The sequence below is a fragment of the Frankliniella occidentalis genome, unplaced genomic scaffold, assembly GCF_000697945.3.
Source record: "Frankliniella occidentalis isolate FOCC.00 unplaced genomic scaffold, Focc_3.1 Scaffold11, whole genome shotgun sequence".
NCBI lineage: Eukaryota > Metazoa > Arthropoda > Insecta > Thysanoptera > Thripidae > Frankliniella > Frankliniella occidentalis.
Window position 1 is genome coordinate 2,166,980 of NW_026267141.1, and position 17,046 is coordinate 2,184,025.

At 47.0% G+C, this 17,046-nt stretch overlaps 3 protein-coding genes across 5 annotated transcripts in view; 2 read left to right on the top strand and 1 right to left on the bottom strand.

Annotated features, from left to right (window-relative positions):
- Positions 1-17,046, bottom strand: part of LOC113216393 (uncharacterized) — a 101,070-nt gene that overhangs the window by 73,831 nt on the left and 10,193 nt on the right. The gene's annotated exons all lie outside the window — the stretch shown is intronic.
- On the top strand, positions 76-1,326 carry LOC113216836 (baculoviral IAP repeat-containing protein 7-B-like). The gene is made up of 3 exons (XM_026436668.2): positions 76-754; positions 832-1,007; positions 1,089-1,326. Exons 1-3 carry the CDS (start codon positions 199-201, stop codon positions 1,269-1,271), a joined length of 915 nt encoding a protein of 304 aa, XP_026292453.2. The 5' UTR covers positions 76-198; the 3' UTR covers positions 1,272-1,326.
- LOC113210117 (uncharacterized) lies at positions 13,573-15,906 on the top strand. Of its 2 annotated transcripts, XM_052277592.1 has the most exons (4): positions 13,573-13,833; positions 13,912-13,995; positions 14,079-14,349; positions 15,186-15,906. In XM_052277592.1, exons 1-4 carry the CDS (start codon positions 13,573-13,575, stop codon positions 15,710-15,712), a joined length of 1,143 nt encoding a protein of 380 aa, XP_052133552.1. In that variant the 3' UTR covers positions 15,713-15,906. The 2 variants fall into 2 exon arrangements, with proteins under 2 accessions (XP_052133552.1, XP_052133551.1); XM_052277591.1 differs by having other exon boundaries at positions 14,079-15,327.

A 17,046-nucleotide genomic window follows, 5' to 3' on the forward strand; every position in this document is an offset into this window, starting at 1 on the left:
CTCTCTCTCTCTCCCTCTCTCTCTCTCACACACGCACACACACACACACACACACACACACACACACACACACACACGTGTTCTCATACTCACAGGTAACGGGCGATCGAACCTCTCTGACATTAATGGATACGTTTCTATAAATGTGTAATTATTATTTATTCATGTTTTGCAGCGTCGATCGTCACCCGTCCAGAAATGGCTCAAGACATGCTTCTTGTAGGCGGTTTCGACATGAGGCTGCAAGAAATAGCAGGCTACCCAAACTACTTCAGTGAGGCGGCGCGATTGGCATCCTTCAAGGGGTTTCTGAGTAACTCGGCATGTGTACGAAAGCTCGCTGCCAGTGGATTTTTTTTTACGGGCAATGCAGACGATTGTGTTTGTGCGTTCTGTATGGTATTGATTGGGAACTGGACGCGTGACGATGAACCAATGCTGGATCATAGTGAATTCTCATCGTGGTGCAAGTTGGTCAATGGCACGGCAACAGACAATGTTCCCTTGGCGGAGGGCGAGCTTCCCCCGCTTCCGGAGTTGCAGGCCCCGGAGCTTGTGTCTCGGGGAATAGTGGAAATGGTGTGTCCTGAAAATCCGTGCCTACTGGATCTTAACATCATGCTGGCACGCGTTCACAGACACCCCAAGTACATCGACGAAGGGGCAAGGCTCGACTCCTTCAAAAAATGGGGCTTTGAGGACACCATCAAGGGAGAGGCATTGGCTGAGGCAGGATTCTTCAACATTGGTGGTGGTGAGTATTATCCAATAAAGCATTAATGTAAATTTGTAGATGGATGTATTTAACGAGTGTGTTTTTTATTCCGCCAGCGACTGAGGATAAAACTACATGTTTTTCGTGCGGCGGGTCGCTGAGGGGATGGACGAAGGAAGATAATGCGTGGGTGGAACACGCAAAATATTTCTCGAGATGTCCTTTTCTTCTTTGTGAAAAAGGAAAAGATTTCGTCACGGCTGTAACTAAAAGTTTGAAACCAGTGGAAGGGGTAAGATGGCGCCATTCCTACGATTATCCTTTCAGTTATGACTTCGGGCCCCTTTCATTGTGTTCTTATGTTTTATTACAGACGAAGGCCCAAAAATCAGAAGACCCAAGAATCACTTGCAAAGTGTGTCTCGACGAGGAGGTGGCTGTCCTGTTTCTACCGTGCGGGCATCTGGTCACATGCAGAAGGTGTTCGCTGAAAATGGTGCGGTGCCCTGTCTGTCGAGGCGAGATAATGGCGTACACAGTGGCCATCTTAGCGTAAAGAAATCATATGATGTATAAACGGCGTCAATTTTGAATAAATAGCTTAACAAATATATTTCTCTATTTTACAATTTAAGAACACCTCATAATCGCCCCTACCCACACACACACAAACACACACACTTCTACATACACATCGAGCGAACGATATTTGAGTGTTATCTTTGTTATCTCCATTTTATATCTAACTTAAACTTCTTATGTTTTACAGCTAACACATTTTTAACATGAACCAAAATAACTCAAACGTATCAGTGCAGGAGTGCTCTTTGTGGAGTGTTGACACGGTAGGCGACACCACATTAAACCATGTAGAGCCACTAGTGAACCCGTACGACGATGCCTTTCACACTCAAGCTGTCGTGCAGGTATGCAATGATGTTGAACGAAACATGATGTACGACGATGCTTTTAACACACAAGCTGTCATGGGTGTGTGCAGCCAAATTGAAAAAGCGGGTGGAGAACCTGCTGAGGACAATTTTAACCCCGGGCGAGAGCATTGCTCTACTCCGGTGCTGCAGGTTGGAGCTCAAGTTCACCCACCTCTTTCTCCATCTTCATCTTCTTCTTCCTCATCTTCTCCCCCATCCTCTCCCCCCTCTTCTCCACCTCCTTCTCCCCCCTCTTCTCCCATCTCTTCTCCCATCTCTTCTCCCCCCTCTTCTCCACCTCCTTCAGTAGTGATTAATTTACTCTGTGCGGGCCACAAAGAGGATGAATGCGAGATGTGTCAGGACTTAGAGGAATGTGAGGGTCACGTTCTAGCGGATTGTAATTGTAGGCTCATGTTGGAGCCTATTGGGTTCAGGCTAACTGATGATGAAGAAACAGAAGAAGAAAAAGAAGTAAAAGAAGAAGAAACATCAATGTATCCCAATTATTCTGCATCGACCATCGGCCTTGAATCAGATGACGAAGAAGAATACATGGATTATTCGGCCGAGACTGTCGTCTTATATGATTCAGGCCGAGAGGTTTCCGAAGCGTCAGGGGATGAGGTGTATATGTCTTGTGACGACGTCTCGATTCCTGATGCCCAATTCCACGTCATGATGAATTGGTCGGACTCCATCAACTACATTTCTGACGAGGAAATGATGCTGGAAGACGACATACATGGCGTTGATGTAGATGAGACAATCGACTTGGTGTCTTCCGAAGAAGAAGAAGAAGAGGAAGAAGCTTTCCCTGTGGTCTTTGGTGATGACATAGATGCAGATGACGAATGGGAAGCTGAAGACAACCACAACGGCACGATTGATCTTGTGTCGCTTGAAGAAGAAGAAGAAGAAGAAGAAGAAGAAGAAGAAGAAGAAGACATGCAGGTCACCTTTGAAGATGGAGCAGGTGATGATGATGATGACGACGACGACGAAAACCGATTTGAAGCTCATGACGGTAGCCAGGAGCCTTTCGTGGACTCTGGTGAGGAAGGCAATGTGACAAATAATGATGATGATGACGCCGCCTCGTCAAGTGAAGAGGTGGGCGACAGGAGCCATGCCGTTGAAGAAGAAGAAGAAGCGCAAGAAGAAGAAGAAGAAGAAGAACACGAAGAGCAAGAAGAACAAGAAGAAGATCAAGAAGATCACGAAGAAGAAGAGGAACACGAAGAACAAGAAGAACAAGAAGAACAAGAAGTGCAGGTAGAACAAGAAGATGAGATCGTGCAAGTTGGCAATGGTGGGGGGCCGTTGATTGAAAAACTCGGTGAAAGACAACGCTTCATCGCCAAGTTTCAAACACATTACAGCGAGCTACAATACCGCATCTTGCCACCTGCACCGAACGTTGATTTTAATACCTGGGTGTACGACGTTATCATGGAAATCTTGAACCAAACCTATCACGAAGCAAATGACGACGACCGTGTGGGACTGGAGATCGAAGTCGAAGGGAATGATCATACAAGTCCCTTCTGCATTGCTATCCGCCCCAAAAGCACACTACACCCTGATGTTGTGCTAGACCAGATTGCTAAGATGAGCCAGAGCAATCAGGCTACGTTTTTGCAAGGGGTGGTCAAGGTCAACTTTTTGAGATGTGTTGCTCCGAATGGCGGTGGAGGCCCAGGAGCACAAACTGCTGACGATCGTGTGTTTTTACAAAACAAATGCTCCGTGATAAGTTTGTTGGAGTGGTCCAGCGCAGACAATAATTGTCTGCCAAGGGCTCTTGTTATCGCCAAGGCATATTTAGAAAACCCCAAAGCTGGACAGAAACTTCTCACCGTTCAAAAGCAACAAAGAAAAAATATTAGCCAGCTGTGCCGAGAGGCAAATGTTGATCCAACTAAGATGTGTGGGATTCCAGAGTTGCAGAAGTTTGCCGCATCCCCACAGCTGAAGGACTATAATATCCTTGTCTTTACAGACAGAGTTGGTAAGGATGTTATGTTTGAGGGGAACAAGACGGTTGAGGCAAAAGAAAAACGCATCACACTGTACTATTCCACCAAACTCAAGCACTTTGCGGTCATCCGGTCCATGACAGGCTTTACTGGGCGAAAAGAGTATTGCTTCAGATGTAGGCAGGCCTACGACAATACAGGTCACCATGTGTGTTTGGACGCTTGCAGGAAATGTCATGGCATTGGAGTAGAAAAAGCACTGTGTCCTGTACAACCTCGCTATCGCAAAAAATGTGAGGTGTGCAGCTTTACATTTTATAATAATACATGCTACGATAGGCACAGGCAAGCCCCTTTCTACAGTGAAGATCGCACAGTGTGTCAAGTACGGCAATTTTGTACAAAGTGCTTGACACAAGTGAACATGAGGGACAAGAAGTTTAAGCACAATTGTGAAGAGTTCTATTGTCACAATTGTAAAAATGTCTGCACTCGTGAAGGCCACGTGTGTACAATCCAGCAAAAGGAAACCCTCATGCAAAAAGAGGCCCGAAAGAAAGCAGAGAGGGAGGCCAAGAGAGGAGGGCAATCTCGAAAACCTCGAGGTAAACCTGACTTGCTGGATGCACTTGGTGGGTATTTTGACGAGGTGGATGAGAGTAGTGAAGAAGAAGAAGAAGAAGAAGAGGAAGAACAACAAGAAGAGCAACAAGAAGAAAAAGAAGATAAACCAGAGCAGCTGCAACAGCCGCAACCAGGTCCTTCAAGACCCCAAGAGAAGAAGAAAGAAGAGAAGAAGAAAGAAGAGAAGAAGAAAGAAGAGAAGAAGAAAGAAGAGAAGAAGAAAGAAGAGAAGAAGAAAGAAGAGAAGAAGAAGAAGCCAAAACAGAAGCCCTTTGTCTACGTCGTCTACGACCTCGAAACCCGGCAAGAGACCAACTACAAGAATAAGGAAAACGTGTGGGTTCATGAAGCGAACCTATGCGTATCCCAAACAGCTTGTCCGGAATGTATGGCCGAAAACGACGTAGCCAAGGATTGCAAGTTTTGTGGCGTGAGGCAACAAATTTTCAAGGGAGACAACTGTGTAGAACAGTTCATGGGCTACCTGTTCAACAGTGTCTCCTTGGCCAGATTTAAGAAAGTCATCGTCTTGGCTCACAACATGGGGGGCTTTGACGGGGCTTTCATCATGAGCTACTTGTGTGACAGACCGAAATCAGGTCATGGACCCCCTAAGTTCATTCAAAGGGGGACCAAGTTGATCAATATAGAGTATTCCAGATTCAAATTTGTTGATACGCTTTTGTTCATGCCGATGTCATTAGCTAAGCTGCCCAAAGCTTTTGATTTAGGGGAAGGTGTCAAAAAAGGCCATTTTCCTCATTTTTTTAACCGCTTGGAGAATCAAAATTATATTGGAAAGATACCCTCTCCAGAGATGTATGGTGTAGACAAGATGAGTGTGAGCGAAAGAGAAAAATTTGAAGCATGGCACGCAGAACAACAGGACAAGGAATTTAATTTTGCTGAAGAGCTGGTGGCTTATTGTATAGCAGATGTTGATGTGCTCAGGAGAGCGGTAATCAAGTACCGTGACCTGTGGCTGAAGACAGCGGAAATTGACCCTTTCAGAGAGTGTAACACACTTGCTGGTGCCTGCATGCTCAACTTTCAGGCAAACTACCTCAAAGCAGGATCAATATGCATCATACCTCGGGGAGGGTTCTTTGAAGATGTACAGTCGAAAGTGGCCGTGGAATGGCTACGTTATGAGGCCCATACCCGCCAGATTGATATCCAGCACGCTCAAAACTCAAAAGAGCACAGAGCAAGCAAGTACAAACTTGACGGGTATCACCCTAAGGGCGAGAACGGAAAACCACTGGCCTTTGAATTCCAGGGCTGCTACTTCCACGGTCACCCACCATGCTTCCCCATCCAAACGGCCGTTATCAATGAGAAGGAGACGATGGGAGATCGCTACAGAAAAACCCTGGAGAAGCGAGAGCTCCTTGAGTCTCTTGGGTATGAGGTTGTAGAGATGTGGGAGTGTGAGTGGGAGAGACGAAAACAAGAAGACCCAACAGTGCAACGATTTTTGACTGAGCACCCAGTGGAGTACGAAGAACCCCTAAATCCCAGAGATTGCTTCTACGGGGGGAGATGCAATAACATGAAGCGGTATCATGCCGTCCAAGTCAATGAAGAGATTCATTATGTGGACGTTACATCACTTTACCCCTTTGTAAATAAGTTCGGGAAGTATCCGCTTGGTGCTCCGACCAGAAAGGTGTTTCCTGATTGCCCTCACCCCAATGATTTCGATGGCCTCATCAAGTTGACAATCTTGCCCCCTCAAGATTTGTATCATCCTGTCTTACCTTTGCACATGCACAACAAATTGATGTTTATTTTGTGTAGGACGTGTGGGGAGACATGCGATTCCGAGAATACGGCACCATGTCATCACACCCCTGAAGAGAGGATGATCAAGGGGAGTTGGGTTGTCGACGAAGTGAGGTTAGCCTTGGAAAAGGGCTATCAGATTGTCAAAATTCACGAGTGTTGGGTGTTTGAAGAAGTCACAAAATTTGATCCTAAAGCCACCCATGTTGATAACTCGAATGCAGGTCTTTTTTCAGGTTATGTGAACGCCAACCTTAAATTGAAAATTGAAGCGTCGGGGTGGCCTCCTAATGTGGTCTCAGAAGAAGACAAGTTGGTCTTCATTCAAGATCAAGCCTCAAAGGGAGTCCACCTGGACCCAACCAACATGATTTTTAATCCGGGTTCACGCTCCGTGAGTAAGCTGTTTCTCAACAGTCTCTGGGGTCGCTTCGCCATGGGAGGTAACCTCAAAAAGTGTGTCATGATCACAGAGGTACAGAAACACTACGAGTTGCTGTGTGACCCCGGCATCAAAATTTATTCCATCCTACCGATTAATGAAGAGGTAGAGCTCATGACCTATGATTTTAAGGAGGAAGAAATCCCCACTTCTCTCAACACAAATGTGGTCATTGCAGCCTACACAACAGCTATGGCTCGTCTAGAGCTTTACAAGTACCTTGACATGGTCCAGGAGGACGCACTTTACATGGACACGGATTCCCTGGTGTACGTCTACCGCAAGGGTGACCCCGAGAAAGGGTTACCAGAAGGGGTTAAAATTGAAATCGGCAATGATTTAGGCGAAATGACTGATGAATTGCACGATATTGGAGGCCCTGGTAGTTTTGCGACCCATTTCGTCTCTGGTGGCCCAAAGGTGTATGGACTCAAGGTCGCCCACGGTGGTGACGTAACAAATTGCAGTGACATCATTAAATTTAAAGGCATCTCAATGAATTCTGGAAACAAGGACCTCATCAACTTTGATCAACTTTGTAAGCTTGTGCTTGGGGAAATCGACCCCATTCGAATCGAGAGCACGAGAGACATCCGCCGAGAAAAGTTTTACAAAGTTGTCAGCAAGAACACTCACAAGGTTTTGAGGACAGTCTACACAAAACGTCGCAGAGAAGGCGATTACGACACCGTACCTTACGGATTTAAGCGTGCTCGTCTTGACTAGTCATGACTAGTCGAAGAAGGTTCGGCGGCGGCGGCTCGGCGGCGGCGGCGGCTCGGCGGCGGCTTCTCGGCGGCGGCGGCTCGGCGGCATCGCGGTTTCCCCCGGCGCGCTCCCCGGACGCGGTTCCCCGGCGCGGTTCCGGACGCGAATCCCCGACGCGGTACCCGGACGCGGTTCCCGGACGCGGTTCCCGGACGCGGTTCCCGGACGCTGTCATTTTTAATACGGGGTCTCAATATAAATACGCCACTCCTAGGAACACACACCTCAGTCACCAACATGAACATCAACAAGAACATCCCTTGGGAGCACCCATTCACAGCTATTGTAGCAGGGCCCTCAGGTATTATCTCTAGTCAATAAAAATGGATCACCATTTTTTAGGTTAGGGCATTTTTTCTAGTCAAATCAAACACCATTTTTAGGTTAGGTCTTATTTTTAGTTCACTAAATGGGTCACTTTTTTGTTCCAGGATGTGGTAAAACGGTCTTTGTGTCACGTTTCTTAAAACACATACGATCTATGGTGGACCAACCTATTGCAGAGGTTGTCTGGTGTTATTCCGAATGGCAACCCGCCTACGAAAAAATTGAGCATCCCAACGTACGATTCAACCAAGGGTTATTGGGCTTGGAAGATTTCCCACCACAGCCCACAGGTCGATTGGTCGTCGTAGACGATTTGATGAGAGAACAAGACGAACGGGTAGTCGATTTGTTTACCAAAGGCTCGCATCATAGAAACCTTTCTATTTTATTTTTGACTCAAAATATTTTTCACCAAAGTAAAGGGTTTCGTGACGTATCGCTCAACTCGCATTACGTCATATGCTTCAAGTCCCCCCGCGACTCGTCCCAGATAACGTATCTAAGTCGTCAGGTTTTTCCAAAGCACCCGAAACTAGTACAAGAGGCATTTTATGACGCCACTTCTCAGGCTCACGGTTATATATGTCTTAATTTTAGACAGAGCACTCCCGACGAGCTTCGTGTTACGACCTGCATTTTCCCAGACGACCCCCACCACTTTGCTTACGTGCCTAAGAACTATAAAAGCCAGAATCACGTCCCCTTTCACTCCAGTTGAGCGCCAGCGTCATGGAGCGTAACGTGACGTCCCACCTAGAACTCCTCAAAGTTCTGAAGCAGGCCAACCCCACCGTCAGGAAAGGCATTCTCAAGTCGTGCAATTGTGATTTGGTAAAGTGTATCGTAGAGTGTGCTCACAATACTTTGAAGGGGAACCTTCCTCTTAAGGCTTGTGAGAAACGCAAGCTTAAAAAACACCGCGCGTTCCTGCATCGCCTCGCTAAAAAGGGAGAGTCTGTCGAAAAGAAACGCAATCTTTTGGTACAAAAAGGGGACGGTTTTCTGGTAGCTCTCCTAGCTCCCGTCATCAGCGCGATTGCTAGCCATTTTCTGTCGAAAAGATGAACCATACTAAGAAATTGATGCTCATTGACCCGACGGCCCTCTCACGTTTGCAAACCCCAGCACCCCTCAGTCAGTCTCAAACTGATCTTGATCGGTCCATGCAAAATATTCTAAAATTAACTGGAATAGACGATGAACAAAAATGGGACATGTACAACCAGCAACTTCAAAAATATTTGTTTCGGCTAGAAGATTCGCGTAAACCACTACAAATCCCCATCAACGCCGTAGAGGATCACGAAAGAGTCGTCCCCGAGACTCCTATAAAGCCTGATCTAAAAGATCGGGTCCGCAGCGATATCCCTCATAAATTCACTCATAAAGCGACTGCTTTATATCAATTTTTAGTCGATGTCCCTAGCCTTACGTGGGATAGTGCAGGTCGCATCTCCATCGACGGTCAATTAATTGAACGTTCCAATCTTATAGACCTTATTGGGGATTTAATGCGAGAGAGGCGATCGGTGCAACCGCCCGTGGGAGTGAGTGATCTCCTTCGTGTCCTAAAAGACTCGAACGTACCCCGAGAGCTCGTGGGCAATAGCGTAAGATGGTCGGAGATGCAAACGGGGGCAGGAGCGTCACGGACCCGCTCACTCAAAAAACAAGCCCGAGCGCTGACGTGGGAAAGGATACGGCTATAACGGAAGAGGAGGATTCCGTTTTAAGAAATACCTTTTATGACACCTCGCATCCCGCCGCTTATTCCACAGCCCCCATCTTAGCTAGAGCTACGCACATACCCCTGCCCCGTGTCAAGTTGTGGTTGGAGGGGGAAGAACCTTACACCTTACATAGGCCTGTGCGTAAAAAATTTCCTCGGAACCCTTATCATGTCTTTTTCCCCGATGACATGTGGCAAGCCGATCTTGTTGACATGCAGGCCCTGGCTTCAAAAAACAATGACTATCGTTACATCTTGACGGTCATTGATTGCTTTTCTAAGTTTGGTTTCGCTCGGGCCATACGCAATAAAACGGCTGCAGCGGTTGTCGAAGCTTTCAAAGATATTTTTCATACCTCGGGGCGGACTCCCCGGCTTTTAATGACGGACAAGGGAAAAGAGTTCAATAATCAACCACTCATGGCACTCTTTGAACAAAAAAATATCCGCTTTTATACCAGTCAGGACCCCACCATCAAAGCTGGAATTATTGAGCGCTGGAACAAGACCATTAAACAAAAGATGTACAAATTTTTCACTCATCATTCTACACACCGGTATATTGATGACCTCGAAAAATTTGTACAAAGTTATAATAGTAGTGTTCATTCGACTATCAAGATGGCCCCCAAGGACGTTAACGAATCCAATATGGCTCAGGTGTACGCTACGCTGAAAAAACGCTGGAGCGCGATAACCCCTGTCCGAATTAAACCCGAACTGACTGTTGGTACGCATGTACGCATACCCATGGACCCGGGTAAGTTCGGAAAAGGGTACGAGGAAACCTGGAGTCAGGAGACCTTTAAAATAAGGCGCGTGGTCCCCAGAACCCCAGTCGTTTACGAGCTAGAAGACCAAGAGGGTGGGACCGTGGAGGGCAGTTATTACACTCATGAGCTGCAAAAAGTGAAGCCCACAGAGCTCTTCAAGATTGAAAAAGTCTTGCGTACACAAAGGGTTAACGGGAAAACGCGATACTTTGTTAAATTCAGAGGCTACCCGGATCGTTTCAATTCTTGGGTTGATAATCTCGTGCAACTGTCATCATGAGTGGGGACTTTTATTTAACGCTTCCTAGCAACAGTAGCATGGAACGATACCCTCAAAACACCACCGCGAATTACACCACGGCGCTCGCTAGGAGAATAGAACTGGCCGGGGAGGATTACGAGGTGGCCCTAGTGGAGGTATCGTTTCCCCTCACGTTTCAACATTTTCCAGATTACTCTGAATCAGTAAGCATCATATCGAATCTAGGGCGCAGGCGTATTTTACCCTTACAGGAGCAATATTACGCAACACCGGCCGACTTGGTGAAAACGATCAATCGTACTCTCCCAAAAGGTTCTCTCCTCAGTTTGAATGATGAGTCGTCTCGTGTCACTTGGGAGACCATTCCAGACCAACTGCACAAGAGTGTGTCGTACAGAGATCAGGATTTTGTGACTTCTTTTGAAATGACTCCTCTTTTGTCTTCCGTACTAGGATTTACAAAACAACGTTTTGAAATCAGCAGGGGAGGGGAAAGACCATTAATACCCATGTCCGATTTTGCGACCTATACTGTTAACCTTTACGTTGGACTGCCTGAACAATTGTTTTTCTATTGTGATTTAGTGGAAGAATCGTGCGTTGGGGATACAGTAGCGCCCCTTCTTCGGGTCGTCAATGCAAGGGTATCCAGTACCACATACGGTACAATGAACACCACCACATATCACAGACCGTTTTACATCCCAGTCAAAAAGAGGGCGTTTGATACGGCCGAAATCCTTATAAAAGACTCCATGGGCCGAAACGCTTCATTCTCTCACGGGACCTCCACGTGTGTACTTCATTTCCGGAGGAGGCATTTTGTGTGACATCATGCCTTGTCCATACACAGACTACTACGTACATCAAGCTCAAACAGGGCGCGGCATAAATCATTATTACAGTGGCGCCGCATATCAGAAGGGTCACGGTATCGGAAGCTTCCTCACGGGTCTCTTTCGATTTGCAGCACCACTAGTTCGAAAAGCCGCCACCGCCGTGGGAAAACAAGCGCTGATAGCCGGGTCTAATGTGGTCACCGATACACTCGTCAACAACCACTCCTTCAAGGACTCTGTTAACGAACAATGGAATCAAAGTAAGGGCGTTCTTGCAAACAGTGCCAAGGAGACCGTTCAGAAAATGGTGGGGAGCGGACGTATAAGAAAGCGCAAGCGGAGTTCAAAACGCCAGTCGACTCGCAACGCCAAGAGAAGGAGGACTGCTTCCAAGACCGGGAGCAAGCGGAGGACTACCAAAAGAAAACCTCAACGGCGTCGAAAGGCTCCAAAGCGCAAGGCCCCCAGGCGTAAAAAGGCTACCAAGAAACGTAAGGTGTCATTTCTAAAGCAAGATATCTTTGACTAGCCATGGCTCACGAGTGTGTTTTGAGCCAATTGGATCTCTTCTCCTCCCCATTACATAACGGCTCTGTTAAAAATGGCTACGATGTCGTTTACGATTCATCCGAATCGACGACTGAAAATAAGGGTGTCATCAGAATCAACGTACCGCCGGCCATTGGGGATGACTACACCGACCTAAAGAGTACTAGACTTTACATTCAGGCTCAAATTCCTCAAGATCCTACACCTGCGGGTGCGAACGCTCCGCCAACCCCCGAAGTAGGACCCATTAACAACTGGGCCCACTCTCTCTTCAGTCAGATTGACCTCATTTTGAACGGGAAACGGGTGACGTCACCCGATTACATGTATCCGTGGCGTGCCTATATGGAAACGCTCCTCAATTACGGGGCTGAGGCCAAAAATTCTCATCTGACGAAAAGATTGTTTTACAAGGATACCGCCAGGTGCTTCAACAAACGTACCGCCGCAAATGCGGGCTACCTTAAGAGGGCTACTGCCGTGGCTGAGGGAAAAGTAGTTGATCTCGTGACTAATCTCCATCTCGACATGTTTTCTCAAGAACGCTATCTACTTAACGGGGTAGAAATGGGCCTTCGCCTGCACAGAGCCAAAGATGAATTTCATCTCATGGGTCCTGAGAATAGCAAGGCAGAATGCAAGATTTTGAGGGCTGCTCTGATTGTCCGAAAGGTTAAAATCAACCCCTCTATTCTCATCGCCCACAGCAAAGTACTAGCGACAACCCCAGCAAAATATCCACTGAAACGTGTCGAAATGAAATCGTTTACCATCAACGCTGGACTCAAGAGCAAAATTATCGACTCTGCCATTCAGGGCACAATGGCGAAAAGAGTGGTCCTCGGAGTCGTATCCAATTCTGCTTTTAACGGTTCATTCCCTGAAAACCCACTGGAGTTTATACATTGTGACGTGGACTTCATATGTCTATACAAGAACGGACAACAAATACCCTCCGTTCCTCTCACGCCTGATTACTCTAACGCATCTTCGCCTCAATATGTCGCCTGCTACGACACCCTCCATACCGGGACGGGTATTCACTATAAAAACTCTGGAAACGACATCTCTCGTGACGAGTATCCTCACGGGTACTGTCTCTATGCTTTTGATTTGACGCCCGATCTTTCCGCCCACAGTTGCATGTGGAATCTACAAGAGACAGGTTCTCTGCGAATAGAGATTCGCTTTAAGACTGAACTCACTAGGGCCGTTAACTTGATCGTCTATGCTGAATTCGACTCTCTTCTGGAAATTGACAGCTACAGGAACGTGACTACAGACTACTCTACCTAGCAACCATGAACACTCTCGAGATAAAAGATTGCCTAGAGAAAGACGTGTACACTCGTAAAATTTTTAAGGGCGTATACGCTGCCGATAAGTTGCCTAACAAAGTATCTTACCCCAGTTTATTTGTAGCAAATACCAAGGGGCATAACCACCCCGGAGAGCATTGGATTTGTATTTATTTTGATAAAGATAAATCATCTGAATATTTTTGCAGTCTTGGTTTCCCACCACGTATCCCGTGGCACCTTGATTTTGTTAAAAAGCATTCTGTACGATGTACGCGTACACCCGTTCGACTTCAAGCCCTTATTTCTAACGTCTGTGGGCAATATTGTATTGTATATGCTTTGAATAGAGCTCGTGGCGTGCCACTTGGGCTATTCTTGAAACGGTTTTCTACCCGTCATTACTCCGCAAACGATGCACTGGTACGACGCATATTCCATCACAACTTCCCCTCGTGGAAGGCACAAACACAGACACCCGCAAACACACAATTCTGCTGCGTAGCGCACACGTTTCAACAACTCCTAGCACGCCAAGACCTGTCCTGACATGTCTCAACCTGCTGGCCTGCACACCTGCATCCGTCCACTACCTGCCTCAAAGGGGCCCGTCTGCGGAAGGCCTTCTACCTGGAGTCCACCCCCACCATTGCTGGACCCCTCCACCGCCATCGCCAGAGAGCCCTATATCTTGCCGAGGACGCCTGGGACCTCCACAGTTTCTCGCCACCTTCAGTCGCACGAGCATCTCACCATGTCTACCCAAACTGCCATGGCCTCTGCTGGAGTCGATGAGTGCGGCATTCGAGCTGTAAGTATACCAACGACCCCCTTCTTTAACTCACTCATTTTCAGGACTTTACATTTATTTATTTTTTCTATTTTCTAGACTGATGCCCCTGTATGCTCCTTCTACCACACGACTGGGCCCGAGACCTGCTGGGATACTGAGTGCCCCAAGTGCGGCCCTGAGGTAAGTTCACACACACACTTGTTATTCATGATGACATTCTGTGTCACATGTGACTTAACCCCTAACGTCTCTTTTTCACTCAGAATAGAAAATTAGTGGAGCATCCACGTCCCGCCAAGGACGAGTCCGAGGATCAACCCGAATTGCCATTGAAGAAGAAATTCAAGCCCAACCCGACTGTAGCAGAGAATCAGACTTCTGCTCTCTCTACTGCCCAACCGCTGCAGCCTTCATCTGTCTCATCGTTGGAGCTGCTCTCACCCTCTATGTCGACTGTCTCTACCATTGGGACAGGAAACGACTCCCTCTCTGGCTCCGATTCGACGGTCACATCAACAACACCCTGCAATGAAGGTATGACTGAAAACGGTGATATCGATGTGTTTCTTCATGGGATCGTCATGTGCATTAAAGAATGCCGCCCCCAATGGCTCACTCAACTGCTAAAGCATAGACGTCGAACCACGGCAAAATGGTCTCCACGCTACAATGCACTTCTTGAAATGAGGTTCGCTCTAAACTTTTCAAAGTCCAAGTATTTAGTAATGGGACTAGATTACGAGAGGGAATTTGCTCCTTTTGTGTCTATTGAAAATGGTAAGGGGAGGGGCGTTGTCTTGGCCACGAAGGAATTGTTTGAATTAAACGAGCCAGCATGGCTTCAATCTGTCGAGGAACATTTTAAAGATCCCTCCTACCAAGTACGCACTCGCTGTACGAAGCGTCATGAGCTTCGATGTGGCATGCATGATGGAAAAGCCTGTGTACAAATCTCACCCTTGGTTGGCAAAGGAGGTTACATTTGTTTGGGAGAATCGACCTGGCGAACCCTTGTGAACTTATATTCCTTTGCTGAGAAGTATTTGGCTCTTATCCACTTAATTAGACAAGATCTGCCTCCCTATCTCATGCGGCTCCTGTCCACGCTGGCTTATGAGTGCGGTGGGCACGAACGTACTACTCTGGAGTCCATCAAGGATTTTTTGCCTCAGCTTTTCGGAGTGCATGTTGACGTAGAAATTAACCCATTCCTAAATCGCGAGACTCTTCAAAGTGCTAATTTCTTGGAGGCTCAATTTTTTAGTGAACTGCTATTTGTGTATCCCGAAATGACGTCTCAACTCATATTGTACACCCTTAAAAAGGGTCTTAACGACTCCCGCCAATAAATTTTTCGTTTGTATTTCCAGAACAACGGTGTTCTTTTACGTGGAAAGGCGTGTACGTGGACCCCCTTTTTATGAAACTTCTTGTATGCCTCCTAGTTCACATGTATTGTATGTTAACATCAACCACACTGATTCCCCCAACCGCGTGGGGTAAAACGATGGCCCTCGCCGTGATTGGGTATGAGGCCTGGTATGCTATGTATGTTTTTGGAACATTAATCTTATATTGCCTAGATACGTTTGCTTCATCCTTTAAGATTTTCTACTCTGAATTAAGTTGCCCTCAATGGCTTTGTACAATTGTAGATTTTAAAAACCTTCACAGTCTTGTCAATGCTCTGTTTATGTGTCTTTGTGTTTTTATTTTTGGAAGTGTGGCTACTATGCTGAAAAGCCCTCTATGCGTCGTACTTGTTTTCAATTTACTTCTCATATATTATGTATGTCATGCCTTTTATTGCTCACTTAGAGTCGTTCTTGATGTCATGTATTCCATCTGCTATATTTATCACTATGCACATATATTCGTATCATCACCTTGGTATTAGTGTATAAGCTTTTCGTGTGTAAGATCTCAAAAAAAAAATATAAAATACTTGAAAATCACAAAAAAAATATGCATGTACTCCTTTGTATCAATAAATATAATGATTGAAACACTGTGTTTTCATTTGCCCTGGGATCTCATATCGTGGAGGGGAGTGGGAAGGACCGCCATACACAGGTGGTGATAGAATAAAGCTCCAAGCACATGAAACGGAAATTACAAAGGGTGAGGGGAGGGGAGGGAACTCCACACGCAAGACACGGCAAAATAAAAAATAAAAGATGTCCGAGGGTGAGGGGAGGGGAGGGGCTCCAAGCACATGAAATGGACAAAACATAGGGCGAGGGGAGGGGAGGGTCTCCACACACCGGAGACGGAGATAGTCATTCCCATATGGACGCTTCGTCCTTACCTGTGCCCCCGTAGCCTAGTGGTTAGAGTCGTCATCTCGTAACCACAAGGTCGGAGGTTCAAATCTTGCCGTCAGCCGAAAAAAAAAAGTGAAAGGTGTAAGGGGTAGCGAAAGGTGAAAGGGGTACCTTAAGGTGAAAGGGGGTAGCGAAAAGTGAAAGGGGGTACCGACATGTGAAAGGGGGTACCGAAAAATACCTGCCCCTGGGAGGTAGGCAATTCTGTTGCCCCCTGCCCCTGGTGGGTAGGCAAACCCGCAATACATATTCGTGCGTAGACCCGCACCCTTACTACTAACGAGCTATCTGTAACAGGCTGTCTATAACAGGGTGTCTGTATCAGGATGTCTGTAACAGGGTGTCTGTAACAAGCTGTCTGTCATATGCTGTCTGTTACAATCTGTCTGAAACAGGGTGTCTGTAACAAGGTGTCTGTAACAGGGTGTCTGTAACTAAGTGTCTGTAACTAAGTGTCTGTAACAGGCTGTCTGTAACAGGCTGTCTGTCATATGCCAGGCCCCTCAAACTCGCGGCTCTCGAGCCACCCGTGGCTCGGCTGGCCGGGCGCGCGGCTCGCCGAGAGCCACCATTAGGCTGTTTCAAAAAAAATTACCTATGCCAGAGCGAGGTTTTTCTGAAAGTTTATTTCATGCTGATAGTCATGGAAAAAACCCGGGGGCTGTGCGATGAAGGGAACCCGGCGCAACCCGCGCTCAAAGTTTTTTGGGTGTCTTGGCGGGTATCACGACCGACACGTTCTCGGGCCCGGTGTGCGGCTGCGGCGCCGCCGCCGACCGCGCCCGTTCCTGTGGTGACTACCTATGGTATGTACTTTCTATCGGACATGGTCCGACCCGCCCTCCCCACCCCCCTCAGGAGCCAGGGCGTAAGTACTCAAAAACCAGGTACCTCGCTCTAGACCGAG